Source organism: Cebus imitator, unplaced genomic scaffold, assembly GCF_001604975.1.
Source record: "Cebus imitator isolate Cc_AM_T3 unplaced genomic scaffold, Cebus_imitator-1.0 Scaffold17, whole genome shotgun sequence".
Classification (NCBI taxonomy): domain Eukaryota; kingdom Metazoa; phylum Chordata; class Mammalia; order Primates; family Cebidae; genus Cebus; species Cebus imitator.
In genome coordinates this window covers 6,848,748-6,868,119 of record NW_016107332.1, presented here as the reverse complement: position 1 = coordinate 6,868,119, position 19,372 = coordinate 6,848,748, and the positions used below count along the sequence as shown (strand labels likewise).

The following is a 19,372-nucleotide window of genomic DNA, read 5'->3' as shown; positions in this document are numbered from 1 at the left end:
AAAAAAAAAAAAAAAAAAAAAAAAAAAAAAAGCTAGACATGGTAGCTTGTGACTGTAATCCTAGCTACTTGGGGAGTTGAGGCAGAAGAATCACTTGAACCCGGGACTGCATTCTGGAGATGATGGTAATTTACTATAATTAAACTACTCAATTTTTTTCCAAGAATAATATTTTTAAGTAACTGCAGGTTTTCGAGGAAAAAAAATTTCAAGTGTATTGTATCATGTATGCAGTACCAGAAATAATTTTTTTAATAATAACTGAATTTTAAACACATTACTTAATAGAATGGAAGAGTAAAGCATGTAGTACCTTAAGATGAAAAATAGTAACCTGAAATTAGAAGTTTCTTTGGCACAAATTAAATGTGAATGAGAAAAGCACAGACTCATTATCACATACATATTTAAATGTATTACCTCCTGCAGCACTGTGGTAGTTTATATTGAAAGAGTGTGAAATTAATTTTTTTCTTAGAGATGAGGCATTTGCTCACAGAACAGAATGTCATTAAAAAGTTTTAGGCCTGTAATTTTGGTAGCATTTAGGAAGAAGGAAGAGAGTAGAGAAATGCTATGTAAAAATGGTACTGGAGAGACTGAGAACTTCCTTCTGAGAATTTAACATTGGATCTTCACCATGTAGATTTTATTTTAATCTATACTTCATGGGATAAGGCTAAACATTTGGAATGATTTGTTCAATTACCACAACTAAAAGGAAATCCATATTAAAGTTCAGTAGCTTCATTTTTCATATTTTATTTACCAATGCTAAGTGCTATAGTTATGGAAAATTTTTAAACTTTAATTATTTCTTCTCAATCATGAATTTCATTGCCACATTGAATAATCTCACAATCACTTGGTTTTAAAGTGATCATAATGTCTTGATTAGTCATTAATTTTTGCAAATTAGCTACCAACCAGTTCAGGGAAAGTGCCTTCTTTAGGCATAGTCACACATTTGCGCATAAGACTGTAGAAGGCATTTAGCAATATAACACAGGACATCAAATGGCAATCAACCATACAACCCTGTAAATACATTATTTTTTTTTTTACAGAATGATACACTAAAAATGAATATGTAAAGATTCGTCCATATATGTGTTTTTTAATAACCATTAGTGCAAGCAATGAGAGTTCAATCAAATTTACATATTCAATCAGAGAAAAGTAACTTTAGTTGTCTAAACAATTTTCTAAAATGAAACAAATAATAGGTATATAATGTGTCTAAGTTAAAATTCAAAACCTCACATGATTTATTTGCAAAAGACACATTCTTTGTGGAATCAGAGAAGATTTTAACTTTCTGGCAACAGAGTGTAATGTGGCCTCTACGAATGCAATGTACATAAAAGGGTATTTTTGGAACTAAATGGGAAATGCTACAATAAGTAGTCTAGAGCAAAGGAGCCAGGAGCCATGAGACAGCTGGGAATGCCAGCAAGCCAAGTTTTCCTAAATCCTACACTGGAAACAGTAAGTCTATTTGGTAAATAAAAGCACTCTAGAGTAAAAGGTTTCATCTGGTAAATGATTCTGCTTTCAAAGAAATCAAAACCAAATAAAACAAACATAGATTTCCTTATTTTGATATATTTTTCAGAGGCCCTGATGCAAAGATGCAGACTCATATTGTTACCTGAGCTCTGCCTGAAGATATTCACATGTTACTCATGGATAGAACTAGTGTCTGAGGGGGAAAAAAATGTCCCAAATCATAAAAATCACATCATATCTAAGTGGCAAGAGTATAAGATCTGCGTGTATTAAATAGAGAGCTCACAAACATTTCATACCGGGTAGTTGTGTTTTCCAGTCATAAGTAGGAAACATGGTCTCATTAATAGTGATTTATTGGGTTTTTTAAAAAAAAAAAACTAATGAGAATAAGCTGTCAGAAAGTTGTTGCAATTGGCTCCGTAAAAAGTTTTCTCCCAAAGGGACTGGAAAAGCATTTATAAAATTTTAATGGCCTCTCCTTCTAACACAGCATATAAGGGATTTCACGTACTAAAGACTTAATTTTCCAGAAAGGAAGCCATATTAGACATTACAAATTATCTTAAGATAGTTTCTGAGTAACAAGCATCCACCAATCATCTTTCACTTCAGGTCAGGAGTTTTGAAATTTTATCAGTGAGGACACAAAATATGAAATAGAAAAAACCACCCTGGTATCCTCTGGTTGAAAGAGATGAGGAGAGGCTTGTCTCCAAGGAGCTCTCTTCTCCTCTTCCATGTCGCCCACTCCCAACCTTCCAGTGACCCCAAGCACAAGGGCTTCTGGAGCATCACTTGAAAACACTGCCCTAGATAGTCATTGAACTTGCTCCTTAATCTGCCTAGGCAAAAATGAGAAGGAAAATACAAAGCAGTTTCTACTTATTAGGTGGGCATGCTTAGGAAAGAAAACTGATGTTCTTTGGGTCCCTGCCCACTCCCACTTCTTATGTCCAGATGTCCTGAAACTTTTTAAAACTAGACTGATTTTAGACATTCCGTTCAGTTGTTGTCATAATCAGACACACAATCATGTGTCATACTTTGTGCTTCAATAAGGTACAGTGGTTTTTCTTGCAACATTCTTCATAAAACTGTTTTAACACAGATACTTATGAATTATTTCTGATGGTAAAAAATTGTTCCTTTAAGAAATTATATTGGATCCTAACAAAGATAAAATATTGATGAAAAGAGATGAGTCGAATTTACTGCAATCAAACTTTAGAACAGTACAAAGCTCCCAAAAAACCAGAGGATGGAAATTGATGGAAGCCTGATTTTATATAACAATAAATAGAAATGAATCCAAAATGAAGGCATAAACTGATGGAACTCTGTGCACAAGCCTGAGTCATTTGTTCACAGCCACTGTTGAGATTATAATAGTAACATGAACATTCCTAACATATTTTAGACAAAGCAATGGAGATTATTTGCAGCCTGATATAAAGAACATGGACAGTAAGACAAAAGAATTCAAGATGTTAGGGCTGACAGTCTTACCTCTGTAGCAGTGCTCTGATTAGCTCCATTTTCCAGCAAATATTTTACAACATCGATGTGATTCTCTTGGGCAGCCATGTATAAAGGAGTAAAGCCATTCTGAGGACAAGCAATAAAAAAAGACATCTTCAATCATTTGTAAAATAGAGAACGCTCAGAAGTAAACCTTTGACATAGTGAAGCCAATATAAAATATTTACATACTGAAAAAAATTATACACATATTTACCATTATAAAACTAGAGAAAATTGCAGTGAACCAAGTTCCATACACAATTCCTAAAGAAATGAAGAAAAAGGGCTAAGGAAGAAATATTTCCCTCATTTCCTGTCTTGATTTCAGTACCAAAGAGTCACATTTCTCATCAGCTAACACTGCGTTAAAGATATGTTATTTGGTATCTCAGTGTCTATATAATTCTATAACATATGGAATTATCACTATATATAGCATCTCTATAAAATAACACCTATTTTATAGAGATGTATTTATCATTCATAAACTATTTAAACAGACCATGGTTATCTTGAATAAACACAGTTTAGTTAGCACCCTTAGTGAAATAATTTATTACTCATAGCAGAATAGTCTAGGAGAGACTACGAATTTGATTGAAAATTTAAAAGTCTGTATTTCAGTGTTGTGATTGAGGCAGCATGGTTTATATCTTTATATCATTTTCTAAAGCTGTTTTGAAATTCTATCATTAATTCTCACATTCATTTACTCAGTTATTTACTAAAATACAAACACTGGTAGCTAGGCTGTTGCTGAGCTGCAGTGCTAAGACAGACACATGCACCCTAACAGAGCACACACTATTGTCATGTAACATTATTAGACTCATAGATTTTTAAAATCACTGCAATTATATAATTTTTAAATCAAATTGAAATGGACAAATTTTCTTTTCATCAGAGCCTTAGGAATATATAATATATCATTAAGGAAAAAACCTACAAAACCTTCTTGTGAAATAATTCATAGCTCTCAAAACCATGTCAGACCTTAATCACAGATGATTCCTTAAACTTTCCATGCATTAATGGGAATATGTAAAAACACAGATCAAAGTTCAGAGATTTTTTTTAAACTTAGGAGAAAACATCTTTAAAGATACTTTTTTGGAAATAAAAATTCTTCTATATACATTATATAAGTATGGAAACATTATTTTAAATAGCCAACATCTAGCAAAATATAAAGACAGAGTATACAAGTAGACCAAGTAAAGTGATTTTAAATTAGATTATAGAAGAAAATCTTCAGGCTTCAAATGCTGGAGGAAAATTTAGAACTGAAAAAGAAATATAAGAGGAATGAATTAACAATGTTGTAGGATTCAGGAATAACTTGCTAGCTGGATAGCATATTTAAAAAAAAAAACAGCAAGCAGGTGAAATCTTGTGTATTTTAAGAACACTGAAGAGGTGGCGGAAGGATAGAATTAGAGATTCAAAGGAAGGGAAAGCCAGTGAGGATGGTTAAAAACAATGAGTGGGTGTGGAATGGGGCTCTTTCATGACAAGCAAAAGGCAGGAATGAAAATAAGAGAAAAAGAACTTTTAATAGAGTAAAACAATTTGCTAACATGCTTTCCTCTGACAGAGTCTTGTAGGTAGATCAAGAGAACGGGTAACAGGCAGAGGTTGCCAGATCAGCAGGAGAAAGGAGATGTACTGAGATCCCTCCCTAAGAAAGGACCCTGCCCTGGGTCCTCAGCCTTAGAAGGACCTCCTCTGGCTGAGCAGTGCAAAGAATCCTGAGGGCCAAGAGGACATGCTCACATGACCCCACAGCTCGTCAATTACCAGAATCCCTGCCCAAGTGTTTCCAAGTGTGGCTCCAGTGCTCACTCACACTTATTCCTTGGGTTCATCCTCTCCAGTGTTCATTGGTATGCACACCCTTTGGGAGGCAGAATGATGGCCCCCACATATATCCACGTCCTAATATCTGAAACCTGGAAATGCTACCTAATTTGGCAAAAGGGAACTCTAGATGTGATTATGTTTTTAAAAATTGAGATGAGGGGATTATTCTGGATTATCCAGACAGGCTCTATGTAATCACTGGGGTCTTTACAAGAACAAGACGGAAGTCAAAGAGGAGAGAAGATGCTATGCTGCTGGCTTTGGAGATGGAGGAAGGGGCCAATGATCCAAGAATGCAGCTTTAGAAGCTGGGAAAGGCAAAGAAAGGGATTCTCACCTAGAGTCTCTAGAAGGAAACAGCAATGCCAACATCTTGGTTTTAGTCCTGTAAGACTAATTTCCAAAACTAAAAAGGAATAAATTTGTGGTTTCAAGCCATTGGTGTTATAGTAATTTGTTACAGTAGCAACAGGTATATGATACACACCCTTCAAATTGTGTGCTAAGGAAGGTAAAAGTGGGAGATGAACAGAGCTAGAATATGTACAGGTTGAGAATATGTACATCACACCCTTATTGTGATGCTCCTGTCACAGAGATCGTCAGGGATAGGAGTAGAAGAGGGGCTGTTTGTAGGCCCCCAGGATTGGCACTGCCCTCCTCAATGTCCTGTGTGCAACTCCAAGGATTCCAGGAAGTCTAATTTTGTATATGTCATGATTTATCTGTCAAAGTAGGAGATATTTAACAGTATTTTAGTTTGATATGTAGCTTTTAATTTTAAAAAATGTATTGCAAGGGGGCCTCTTTTGCATTCCTTGTCTGGGACCTAAAAAGAGATGAGCTAAAGTGGTAGAGGAAAAAAAGGAAAGGAATATCAAGGCTTATACAAAATATCAAGGGAGACTGCTGGGTATCTACCCAAAGGAAAAGAAGTCATTATACGAAAAGATACTTGCACACACATGTTTACAGCAGCATAATTTGCAATTGCAAACATATGGAGCCACCCCAAATGCCCATCAATCAACAAGTAGATAAAAAAAATTATGAAACACATGCACACACACACCATTGACTGATATCCAGCCATAAACAAGGAACAAAATAATGGCATTTGTAGCAACCTGGATGGCATTGGAGACCATTATTCTAACTGAAGAAACTCAGGAATGGAAAACTAAACATCGTATGTTCTCACTCATAAGTGGGAGCTAAGATATGAGGATATAAAGGTATAGAATGATACAGTGGACTTTGGGGACTTGGGGGAAAGGGTGGAAGGGGGTTGAGGGATAAAGACTACAAATTGGACAGTGTATACTGCCCGGGTGATGGGTGTACCAAAATCTCAGAAATCACCACTAAAAACTTGTTCATGTAACCAAACACCACCTGTTCCCTAAAAATCTATAGACATAAAAAATAAAACAAAACAAAACAAATCAAGGGAGAAAGTATCAAGTATATGTATAGAAAAGTGGTGATAGGCAAACACTCAGGATCTTGGTTAGAGCATGTCACAAACAACATTTGTGCGCCTTGTGCCATGACCTTTCTGTGCTACAGCTTCCAGCAGAGTAGAGGAGAAAATGTGAAGAATGATAAAAATGAAAATGGCTTGTTGAGCTTCTGTTATATCCACTGCACAAAATGCATTTAATACATCTCCTCAAATTATAGTGCCCTGGTTTGTCGGGGACAGCCCAAGTTTATCATAGTACCCTGGAGTAATTATTAACAGTGCTTTGGGATGACAGTAATTATTAATAGTGCATTTGGATGCATCAAATAGTGCAGTTTGGATGATAACCTAATACTATATATAATACTTAGAATAGTGCTGCAACATTTGTACTATTATCCCCATTCAAACTGAGGCAGGTGAGGCTCAAATTACTACATAATTAAGCCAAAGTCTTGCAGCTAATAACTGTCAGGCAGGTGGCAGTTTCTGAATAATCTTCTTCCCTGTAATGGTGTTAGGACTCCATCCTGTGGATGAATTTTCCTCAGCCTGGCTGTGTCATAAAATCTCCTGTAAAAATTTTAAGAGCGCCTAAGTACGACTCTACCACCCTGTCCCTATTGAATTGGAGTCTCCATTTGCAAAGCCCAAAAATGAGCTTTTTTAAAAACAAAAACAACAACAACAAAAAAAAACCAAGCGAGCAGATATTTTTTAGTACCTTGAAAAGTTTGTTATAGATGACACAGAAAAGTTGAATGGTTTTTGGTAGGGAGTACCATAATCACATTTGCATTTTAGCAAGTTCATTCTGGTGGAAACAGATGCCTTGGCTTGAGGTGCTAGAGGACAAGAATGGAAGCAGGTTGTCAATCAGCTCCTGCACTACCCTTTGCAGTAGTGTATATAAAAGACAAAGGAAGCTTTGGTTGGGAGACGGGAGAGTTGTTTACTGTTACAAAACATGGAAGTAAGGCAATAAATATTTACTACAGGTCCTTAAATTGTGGAAATTATTCTCTCTTAAGTTACTGCTATTTAACAACAAAAAATAGCCCACTGGGGAATGTGAAACATGCTGCTGCGTAATTAGGACAAGGCATGGCAGCACTTTAACACCACTGTAAACTTTATAAGAGAGCATTTATCATCACATATAAATAGCTTAAGAACACAACTGTATTGGCTTCAGTGTACATGCATCCAGGTGCTTTCCAACACTTTATGTCACTATGTTTTTCTAAAAAGTCTCTGGTTGCATGTAGGTATGAAAATATATGTATTTTCTCCTTTTTGGTATAAAAAAGTCAAAGATACCCATAGCCCGGGCTGATACAGGGTGGGTGAAATGAGTACAGCGTTACTGGTTGTTACAGTAGTTCTGGTGTGACCAACAGGTGTCTCTAGCAATTGGTTATTAAATATTTTGAAATGTATGTTATACATTTTTTGTATAATTTTGAACATTATACAAATAAACTATGAATTATTTGTTATTCATTTATACTTATTCAACAAAAATATGTTTGGTGACTTTTCACTGCTAGGCATTGTGTTCAGCCTTAGTGATTCAGAGACAAAGGACAAGGTTCCTGTTTTAAGAATTCACAGCCTAGAGACTGAGATGGACAAGTTCACGAACTACTGTATTACAGTTTAGTGAACACATATATAATTAGTTTAAAAAAAAACTTATATGTTGGATACAAAGAGAACACAGATGAAAGATCCAGAACTCAACTGGATAAGGAAATGATATCTGAAGGAAATTACTGGGAGTGACAGCTAGAAGACACTGAAGACACTGAAGCAGAAAAGTTATTTAAAGCAGAAGGAACACTATGTGATGAAACAAGAGGGCATATGGAAAGTTACAAATAATGCATTGTTAGTGGGGAGAAGTGGCTGAGATAAGCAGGAATCAGTCCCTGTCTGCTTGCTGAGGAGTCTGAATTTTATTTTGAAAGCCTTAGGGGGAACTGGTTTTTGTACAGGGGTTTACACAGACACATTGGCTCTTTAAAGATATTACTTGGCCAGGAATGGGGAGGATACATTGGAAAGCAGAGGCTAGACTATAGTCCAGAAGAGTGGAAAGCAAGTTTTTGTTAAAATCCCAAGAAGTGAGAATTACAAGTATTAATATGATTTCAGTATTTTTAAATGTAATTTACTATTCATTCATTTATATTCTGCTTCATGATTAGAAAGATCAGCAGTGCAGTCTGTATTATTTATCAGTCATTGATAATAGTTCTCAGATTTATTAAACAGCTATAATGGTTTTTTTTTCCAAATATAGAAATCATGCTGTATTTTAGGGAATTCAGATACTTTTTACATAAATATATTCCTATTTACTTTAGTAATGTAACTATAAACCAGTAATCAGCTTTTAGCCATTTGTGAAAATTCCTTGTGGGAACTGTATTATCTTGACAAACTGAATGTGCATGAGCTAATATTTATATTTTTACATATCAGATGTAGATTTATGAAGCTTTTGGAAAATCTTTAAAACAAGTACACTTATTGATATTTGTATGTCATTCCAAAGAAACTATACAGGCAAAACTACTGTCAATGCACAAAGTAATGAATGGTTTAACATCAATGTTTTGGACAAGAACTTCAACTCTAAGAATTGTCCTTATTACCAATGTTAAAGAATCTTAACTTTTCAGCCTTAATTTTGCCAGCACACATAACTTTATTCTTACGCAAGTGAAGATTCATCAGTTGGTTGACTTTAGGGTGATCGTATAAAATTACTTTTACCTTAATATTAAGGTTCAGCATTACTATTCATTTTGAACAGTCTTTATAGCACCAGATTTGTTCTAAAAATTATTCCTAGGCACTGGGCTAGGTGTTCTGAAAGTGGCAAACATGAATACAATATTGTTCCTGTTCTCAAGAGTAAAAAATATGACAATTCACAGAATACATCTATATATAGTCATTTAAGGCTCCAGACAGACTATAATTTCCAAAAGAGAAACGTGAATAAAATGCTAACAGAGCACTAAAGACTGAGGAATTAATTCCATGAAAAAGGTATATTCTGGCCCATGCACACGGATCAGAGAGAAAATTAGGAGGCCTAAATGAAATCAAGATGGCAGATATAGAGAAAGTAGAATATTCTTTATTGTTCTTTTCTCTTCTTGCTCCATTGTCTCTCAAAAGATGTGGTGTTTTTAGGGGAAGTATGAGTGTCTTTGCTGCAGATACATATTTCACTTAGGGGATTTTGTCCTTTAAACGTGAATCTAGTGAATAGTGAAATAACAGTAAAAGAAATTACTAGCATGGGTAAAAGCCAATGCAAGAATGCATCTTGAAAATAAATCTTACAGGTCTTAAAATTTAAAAAAAAAACTTCAAAGATCTCTTAGCCAAAACATAATATAGAAAACTACAACTCATTATATTACCACTCAGCTAAAGATAGACCTTAGGTAATTTCATGGATGATGCATAAGCTAAATCATATTCTCTAAAATATATCACAAGCATGGAAAGAGATTATGGAAATTTCAAATAATTACACAAAATATCTCTGTAAACTCATTATTTTATTTGTTTTTAATTTCAATCTTACATTGCTAAGCTTACTAAATATATTTCAATGATTAGAAGAAACTGCCCTATTTTCCTAGATGAAAATGTTACAACTGAAACAGATGTCATCATTTTACAGTTGAGGAATTTTTAATCCAGAGATTGAGTGAACACCAAGTAGACTGGCCAGTTACAGAGGTTAAGGAGAAAATAGGATGTTGAGTAGATACAGCAGGTGCAGAGATGCTGGAAACTCTTACCATATTTTCTTCACCTTTCGGGACTCAACACAAGCGTTACTCTCTCTGAGAGGCCTTATTTAGTGCTCATAAAAATGCTTGGCACATAGTAGGTGTTCAATAAATATTTGTTACATGAATGAATTAATAAAGTAATACAGAATTCAAATTCCTTTTTATACCTGTGGTGGTTTTAACATACATCTGAAAATTCTTTGACACGCCTCACTTCAAAAAGTGGAGCCAAATTTCCCTCCTCTTGAATGTAGGACATCTGAGTAGTTTGCTTCTAATGCACTGATGATGGCAGAATTGATAGTGCATGATTTCTGAGGCTAAGGTTTAAAAGTCACTGCCCTCCTGCCTTCTTGTCTCTTTTGGATCATTGTCTCTGAAGGAAATGAATTGTTGTGTCACGCTGACACTGAGGCAGCATATGGAAGGACTACAGGGGAAGAAACTGACCCCTCTACCAACAGTTAGCACCAACATGCTAACCATGTGAAAGAACCAGCTTTGGAAAGAATCCTCTAGCCCTAGAAAGGCCTTCAGGTGAATTCCGCTCTGGTTAACATCTTCACTACAACCTCTTGGGAAATTCTGAGCCATAGCTGCACAGTTAAGCCACCACTCCACAGTGGCTGTGATGATAATATTTATTGCTGTTTTAAGCCACTAAGTTTGGGGATAATTTGTTATGCAGCAATAGCTAACTAACATAAAGTCTAATACAGTCCTACATAATCTGGCCCTCACCTACCTTGCGAACCACATCTCTTACAACTTACACACTTCCTTTCTCTTTGGAAAGGAAACTCATATCTTAGACATTTATTTTCAAATTTTGCAGTCACTTAGTTCTTCAAATGCTATCTTGCCTGGAATCTCTAAAATTTACAGCTCTAAATCTTTACGATAACCTTAATTCCATGTGTTATTTCCAGTTTTCTGAGGGTACCATATACTCTCATTTTTACCGGAAAACACATTCAACAAATTCCATAACCATGTCCAACAGTAGGAAATAAGAATGTTTACAGAAAGATCTGGGTTCAACTTTAGTAAGTAGGATTCCTTTTCTGAAGAAGGATCCCATCTTTTGCAGGCAGGTCAGTGTCAAGATTTAAGTTTCTTCACAGAGCAGAGCTCTTCAGCAGACTTAATCATGACATGCTAGGAGGCTCTTCACAGACTCCGGTTAGCACTAGTTGGAAAATACTACTCTAGTTCCCATTCCAGATACTATGCATCTTCTTCTTCCTTGGAATTAGCATTATCAGAGATAAGTTGAAAAACATCCCCAAATTGTCACAAAGCTTTAAGGTCATGATGATTCCAATTATTTCCCTAAATATATTATGAATGCACAGCTGCAAAGGATGTAAAAAACCAATGAGTACTAATTGTAGTCACAAAAATAAAAACTACTTTGTGTACTCTGGGGGAGCATTTAAGGAAAAAGGAAAAAGATATGCTTGTATACTTGTTTAGTATTAATAGTTAAGAAGGCATCCTATTAATTAAAGTATCATATACATTTTCTCAGATAACCTGAAGTTGATAATTATTAGCCACAGTTAGGACATTATAAGTTATTTTAACTAACTTCCTCTCTGCAAGGATGATTAAAAGATTAGTTTATAGTTAAACTATCCAATGACATTAAAATGACTAATGCTCTAAATCTTTCTAGGGAGGTTAAGTTTTATTGAGTGTTTACTATGTCATCCTGTTTTCTCTCCACAACTATGCTATTAGGCCCCTTTTACAAATGAGGCTGTGGCTCATAGTTATTCACCCAAGGACACACCAAGTGGTGAGACCAAGATCTGAATGCTAAAGGGCTCCAAACTCAGTACTCCTTTCACTCCCTCAGTTGCCCTTTTCAAACAGAATCAAATTGCCTCAGACTCAGGAGGCTGAGGCAGGATAATTGTTCAAACCAGGAAAGCAGAAGTTGTGGTGAGCCGAGATTGCACTACTGCATTCCAGCCTGAGTGAGAAAGCAAGACCCTGTTTCAAAAGAAAATTTGTTTCAGAGAACACTTGTACTTTTATCTAGTAATTGGATGATTAAGCTTCTGCTTTCATCTAAGCCATTCACTAGGGATGAGCTGGGAAGCTCTGCCTCGTGACATTGTGGTATTCCTATGACCTGCTTGATGAAGAATGCTCAAGTATTTTGTTAGGCATAGGAATTCTTCCAGTTTTTATTTCCAGTGGGTAAGAAATTTGGGTGGTGTTAGTAAAAAGAGAGAAGTAAGAAGAGAGAAGCACTTTACATTTGTTATTTAATGCTAGCAGTCCAGTGAAACAAATACTGTATCTTTATATGACTCAAGGAAATTCATGTTCACAGAGATTAAGAAGCATGCCTGAAGTTTCACACTACTTAAAACATGGAGCTGGGATTCGAAACCATGTTTAAGTGATTTCAAAACTTATGTTCTTTCAACTATACTATTCTGCCATGTGTTTTAACAGCAAATTCCACAGATGTTATTATATCATGTCTGGTTATTGCCAGCAAACACAAAGACCATTGAAAATACTATATTCCCTCTGGGTCTACCACGATCCCTGCTTTCAACTTCTCATGGATAAATTACCAAGAAAGCATTTAAACTATTTTACATATTTCCAGTTACTCATTCCAGTGCATCCTATGCATCAACCTGAACTAATCGTCCTAAAATCGATTGTCAACAAACTACTTACCTACACTGTTGTGACTGGAAATCAGTTTTTTCATTGTTGTTGTTGTTGTTTCTTTGAGATTGAGTCTCACTCTGTCCCCCACACTAGAGTGCAGTGGCATGATCTTGGTTCACTGCAACCTCTGTCTCCCAAGTTCAAGCAATTCTCTTGCCACAGCCTCCCAAGTAGCTGGGATTTCAGGCCTGTACCACCACACCTGCTAATTTTTATATTTTTAGTAGAGATGTGGTTTTACCATGTTAGCTAGGATGGTCTCAAACTCCTGACCCAAGTGATCCGCCTGCCTCGGCCTCCCAACGTGCTGGGATTACAGATGTGAGCCATTGCGTCCAGTCCTGGAGATTAGTTTTCATAGACAACAACTGAAGATCAAGACCCTTTATATCCTTGCCCCATTTTACTCAGTAAGTTATAATAAAAACAAACCTTAAATACATATTGTGATGTTGCTCCAGACCAACTTGTCTCGGCACTATTTCTACACTCATCATGCTCAATTCGACCTCCTCCCATTGTTGTTACTAATCTTCCCATCTGCCAACTCCTCTCTTTCATTTTCCCGTCTGCAGACCTTATCTACAAGTCAATGCCTGGTTCCAGTCCCCTGTGAGTGTTTCGCTAACAAAATCTAGCCTATTCCAAGCCCTCCTTTCTAGTACATAGTCTGTTCCATACAATTTAGTACCAAATCACATACTATTTTCTGTTGTTTGCCTTTATTTCTTGTGTGTTCATCTTGACTTTGTGTGTAGCCTATACACTTCTTGAAAGCAGCTTCTTCTTTTACACTTGATTGGAATCCTCCATAGAAATCAGCATTGTGCGGAGAACATAGAAAGTGCCCAATAAATAGCTGTTGATTGACTAACAGTTTACTTTTAGCTTTATTTTCCTCAGCTCCTTACCATGATAGGTGACTTAGATTTGTGCTTTTTTCCTTTATTCAACATTTAAATGTAACAGCTGAATTACCATCACCTCATTCTACAGAAAAGTTGATACGGCTAGTGATGTTTTATTTACCCTCACATAACTCCAAAATATTTTTTTCTCTCTGTTTCACTTTGCAAAAATGAGTAAATGCCTTGCTAAACTCTTTAAGCTGTGACTGAATAATTCTATTGTTTATGTCTTTGGATTTTTAAACAAAAAAATGAGAAAGCAAGTGAATATTTAAAAAATCATAGAGAAAGCAGAATGTGCAGATTGTAACAAACTTGCACGCTCTGCACATGTATCTCAGAACTTAAAGTATAATAAAGTAAAAATAAAAATCATAGAGAAAACAAATTTAAAAAGAAAACAAATAAAAATGTTTTAAAAAAGAAAACATATCACTTTTTAAAGATGGAATAGTCAAGCTATAGAAGCGGGTATTTGTAGGTGCCTACCCAGAATCCTCCTTCTTTCTTGGAAGGATCCTGGTTTTTCATTAGAGTACCTATGTACCCCCACATAATTACAGTAAAGTTCACATAATTACAGTAAAGTTGAACTTCTCTCCTTATCTTCTAGGTCCAGACAGGTTATCAAATGACTTAAGCCAACCAGCAGATTACATTACCTTGGTAATGCTGGTTTAAGTTTGAGAAAGAAAATTAAGCTGATCCAATCAACCAAACTCAAATTTTCTTTTGGAAAGCTAGGACAGACATGTTTCCTTCTTTTGACTCTGAACAAGAAAATGTGTGGTTCTGATCCTAGGACCACAAGGAAAGCCAGACAAAGATAAACTGGCACTGCAGAAATTATAGCAGAGAGGAGAAAAGATTCTGAGTCCTTGGTTATGAATGAGCCACCGAAGGGGCAGGAGGCAATCTTAGAGCTCATTTGAAATTTGAAAATTTTATCTATGAAAGCTAAGAAAATCCCCTTTTTTGTTGTTTATCTAATGAGGAGGCGTTTTTCTTATTTGTGGTTGAAGGTATCCTAATTGGTATATCCTAGTTTGGTATATACCAAAATATAGTTTGTACCACTGTCATTAGTTTAAAAGGAAGCATTTTCCAGGAGATCTGAAGGGTATCACAAATCACATCACAGAAATAATAGTAAAAAAAAATAAGTCACTATTATTATGGCTAAAATATATTATTTAGTGACCCCGAGACACATCTGAGGAGAAAATTTAAAATAGGTTATCAAGAATGAGGTTAAACTACAACAAAACAGGTGGATCATTTTCAGTAAGAAAGTAAATTTGTTCTTGCAAGTGATGAGATTTTAAAATACTTTTTTCTGTGTGAGGGGAAAACACAAAATAAGATTATAGCAGTACGGTTTTTTCATTGTTATTTTGTATATATAAGGCTAACTTTTACTTAAATTCTCAATAGAAATGTTAAGTTTATCTTAGATTAAGTGCTTCTCACTATATCACATACATATATATATATGTATGTGATATATATACACACTATATATATATATATAAATGCCTTAATATATATATACATATTTTATAAATATTAAAACAATATATATAAATGCCTTTATTTTGTATATGTAATAAATGATTTAAATAATAAAAATTAAATTTTACAGTTGTACCAAACTTGTTACAAAAGTAATAAAAATGTCTAAATGTCAGCGATGAAACTTTAGTGTAAAGTTAATAAATATTTGAATATTGAAATTGGATAGAAATTAATTCCCTGGTACATTTCCTTAAAGAAACTTCTCTAGACTTTCAAATTGTCTAACAACATAGATTAAAGATTCAGATCTTCAGTATGCAATGCAATTCGCTCGGCATGTAGCCAGTGCATTAAAATAGGTATATTGAGCAATTTAATACATGACCTAGTAACTTAGAAGCAAGAGAAAATATGTTACCTCCAAAACCAAAAATGCTGACTACTTTGTATAGGCCTATGACATTGAGAAAATTAAGTCAATAACAATCACTGTAGGGTGCTTTTATGTTCCACCAACAGCAAAATCCATAAACCTGAAATTATTTTGCACTAAGCTACAGTATTAACTTAACTGGTTATTGTTCTATCATTTTGAGGTTGATTAAATAAGGGTAAAAAATGACTTTCTATATTAAACTACTCAGAATAAGCTATAACTCTTTACTTCTCTCACGCATTATACCTCCCAAAATTTTTTAAATGAATGACTACCAAATAGTTTTATTTCTACTTAGCTATCTTTGAGAAAATAAAATGCTGCCCCAAGGTTTTTAAAAACACATCTAACATCAAACACTATGTTTTTAAAACATGATATTACATCATGTCTGGTTATTGTCAGCAAATAGAAAGGCCATTGAAATTACCAAAGATGAAACTTCTGTACAATCTTTTCTCCACTCCCCACTCCAGAAAATAATAATCTCTCAGTCTTAATGGACAATTAGCCATTTGGGGCAATATTGTTCTCAATTCTAATTTATTTCTTCAATAACTTAAGTAGATAATACAAATACATCTAATAACCGGAAGAGTGGCTAACATTTATACTGCACTTATTACATGCCAGGGACTGTTCTAAGCACTATAAGCATACTAACCCTTTTAATCTCTATATCAACCCTACGTAGTAAATACTATTATCCCTTCTTTGCAAATGGAGAATGGAGTCACTGAAAGGTTAAGTAATAAGCCCAAGGTCACACAAATAGTGATAGAGGTTCTTAACCAATGGAATACAGAGCCTTGCATGAAGTCACATCTCTGCAGGTAGTATTTCTGGATTAATGAACCATATTTTATTGCCTTTCCTCTCCTATTCAGAATTAGAGTGGGATTTGCCCTGCTCCTGCAGTTACCTCACTTAGTGATGTCTTTATTTTGATCAACACTGACAAGATATATCTTTGCTGTTTTTTATTTTAATCTGAAGGTTTTATTATATTGTGTATGTTTCTGCTATTCATGTCTTCAAGTTAACATTTTATTGAAACATAACATACTTAAGGGGTATGATTTAAAAGATTGGACCCAGTTATGTTCAAACATAACAGGAGAGTCTTCTGTACAATCAAATAGTTAATGAATGTCTTTTGATGACATTGTTGGTTCACATGTGTTTTGATTCCTGCAAACCCACAATTCTAAAGGGACACTTTTTTTTTAAGTGAAATGATATGTACTTTCACAGTAATATGATTTCATGGCCGTTCAAAATTATTAAACAAAAATTTTCCAATGATTTTAAAAGAACAAAAAATATAGTTGAAGTTGGTCATGCAAGCACACTCTGATGCTTCAACCTGTGCCTCACTAGTTTAGTTTTATATAGGATATTTAAAGTCCTAACCTACCATGCTCATATGTAAAACTTACTGTTTATTACTCTGAGTGATAATTTTTTTTACAGATTAATTTATGTTAACATTTAGGCTGAAGAAAATCTTAGTCAAATACCATGACAGAACAACACTGTGATGCATGATATTGAATTTTATAAGTAGCGGGGTCTTAATAAACTAGTGAATGTAAAAAATATTTTAATAATTGCTTTGTAGATTTTTCCAGATTGTCTATTTACATAATCATTACTTCTGTATACCACCACATTTTTGTGTTTTCTTTTTCCATTTATATTCATAGTTCTCTTTCTCTTTTCATTGCATTGGCTAGGGATTGATTGCAATATCAAAGAGTATCACAAACAAAAATCCTTTTCTTGTTACTGGATTTAATGAGAATACTGATATTTGCAGTCATTTTGGAATATTTCTTCTGCAAGGAACCTGATATTCCTAGTTGGATAATTTTCAATAATTATTACAATTTAATCTGTTGGATCTATTTAATCTGGAATTAATGAAAACATTTAAAAACTCGCCAACTAGGAATATCAGGTTGGTTCCAGGGGGCATATTTTGCAGATTAAAATTTATATTAAATCAATGTAAATTATTTACATGTATAATGAATCATTTGAATATTAAAATATTGAATCAAAGATTTATGTTATAGAGAACACTACACTGACCCATAAAAGTATGACCAATTAGCCCTTCTCAAGACTTATATTTGAGACAGCTGCCCATATAGTAATTGCCCACATAGACTTATTTTGCCCACACAGTATTTGCCCAAATAGCAGGTGTTGCATGGAACTTTACATTTATAGAAATTTAGCCCATGTAATCAAGAACACTGGATATCTTTTAAACAGCGATTTGAAGTTGGTTCTTCACATTTTTAAACTTGTGACTTTAGCCTCACTGATGCCTGCTCTAACTAGGATATATTAGATTATAGACACTTCAAAAGTCATTTTACTATCGTGCCACAAGCAAATGTAAATACAATACATTTTAGGTTTGTGATGTTCCATTTAGAATTTTCCAGATTGAGAAGTAGCTTCTGAAAGTGATTTTCAAAAATAATATTTGGTTAAAAAACATTTTATCAGTTGGACTTCTGTTTTCACCAACCAGGCTATCTAAGATGAGAATCCTCATTCTTTTTTCCATTGGCCTGAAACTTCAAGTGTCAGTAGGAAATCAATGTCTATACTATAAGTGTTTCAACTATTAAATTACTTAATAAAAAAAACTCTATAGGCATCTGTGTTTAGGCAAATGTAATTTCATATACCCAAATTGACAGCATTCTAAGGAGGTTGTGAAACAAGCCAGTCACACAAACTTTGTTATGTTCTTCACCGTGCCAAGAAAAGGCAGCAGCGGGCATACAGAATGGCTGGTCTTGCACGGCTGCACTAGTGCTGAATTTGGCAACAATGACACTAACAGTCATTGAGTTCTTAAAATTGCCAGGCATTATTCTAAATGCTGAACATGGATTAATCTCACAACAACCACTTGCTGAAGACACTGTTATTATGATCCCCTTACCACAGATGAGAACTCTGAGACACAGTTACATGAGTAGAAAGCAGAAGAGCTGAGATGTGACCTCTGAGATTTGACCACTTAGCTTCAGAATTTGCATTCCTATCCATTTTACCATGCTGCCTACCTCAGGCAATGACAGAAGGAATTATTGGCCATTTTAAAGTCTTAAAAACTTCTCCTTCAGCTTTAAGAGTAGAAATAAGGAGTAGAAGTAACCAGAGGATTCCAATTATTACACTTGGGTAGGTATTAATAGCTATAGTTAGCTGTATTGTACATGCATACAAATTTATATTTACCATGTTTAGTCAATTATTGGGCTTTGCATATTTTCTCAATTAAGAAAGGAAATAAATACCAAAGAATAGTATCCGAAAAGAGTTATCAGTAATTACACCAAATTTGATTTGAAAAACTTAAGATATAATATAGATTCTAATTTTCATCTTTCAAGAATGATTATGTAATTAATCAATGTTTGAGGTGTAAGTCAAATCACTTTTGGTCCATGGGTATTACCTACTCTCAGTTTCCTCCTTATAAAATGAAGAAAGCAATGTCTGACATCTATGCAAACCATGTATTAAGCAGGAATAAAATATTGCATAAATTCACTCAAGCTTTTCAGGATTTTAGAAATATATAACTGGAAAACTCCATTAAGGAACAATA

At 34.5% G+C, this 19,372-nt stretch overlaps 1 protein-coding gene across 50 annotated transcripts in view; it reads right to left on the bottom strand.

Moving 5' to 3' along the window:
* The window catches only part of ANK2 (ankyrin 2), a 568,766-nt gene that overhangs the window by 146,603 nt on the left and 402,791 nt on the right, over positions 1-19,372 (bottom strand). For all 50 annotated transcript variants that reach the window (XM_037731960.1, XM_017510194.2, XM_037732068.1 and 47 more), the window contains one exon: positions 3,019-3,117. In XM_037731960.1, coding sequence (XP_037587888.1) covers positions 3,019-3,117 — 99 coding nt within the window. The remainder of the gene's footprint in view (positions 1-3,018; positions 3,118-19,372) is intronic.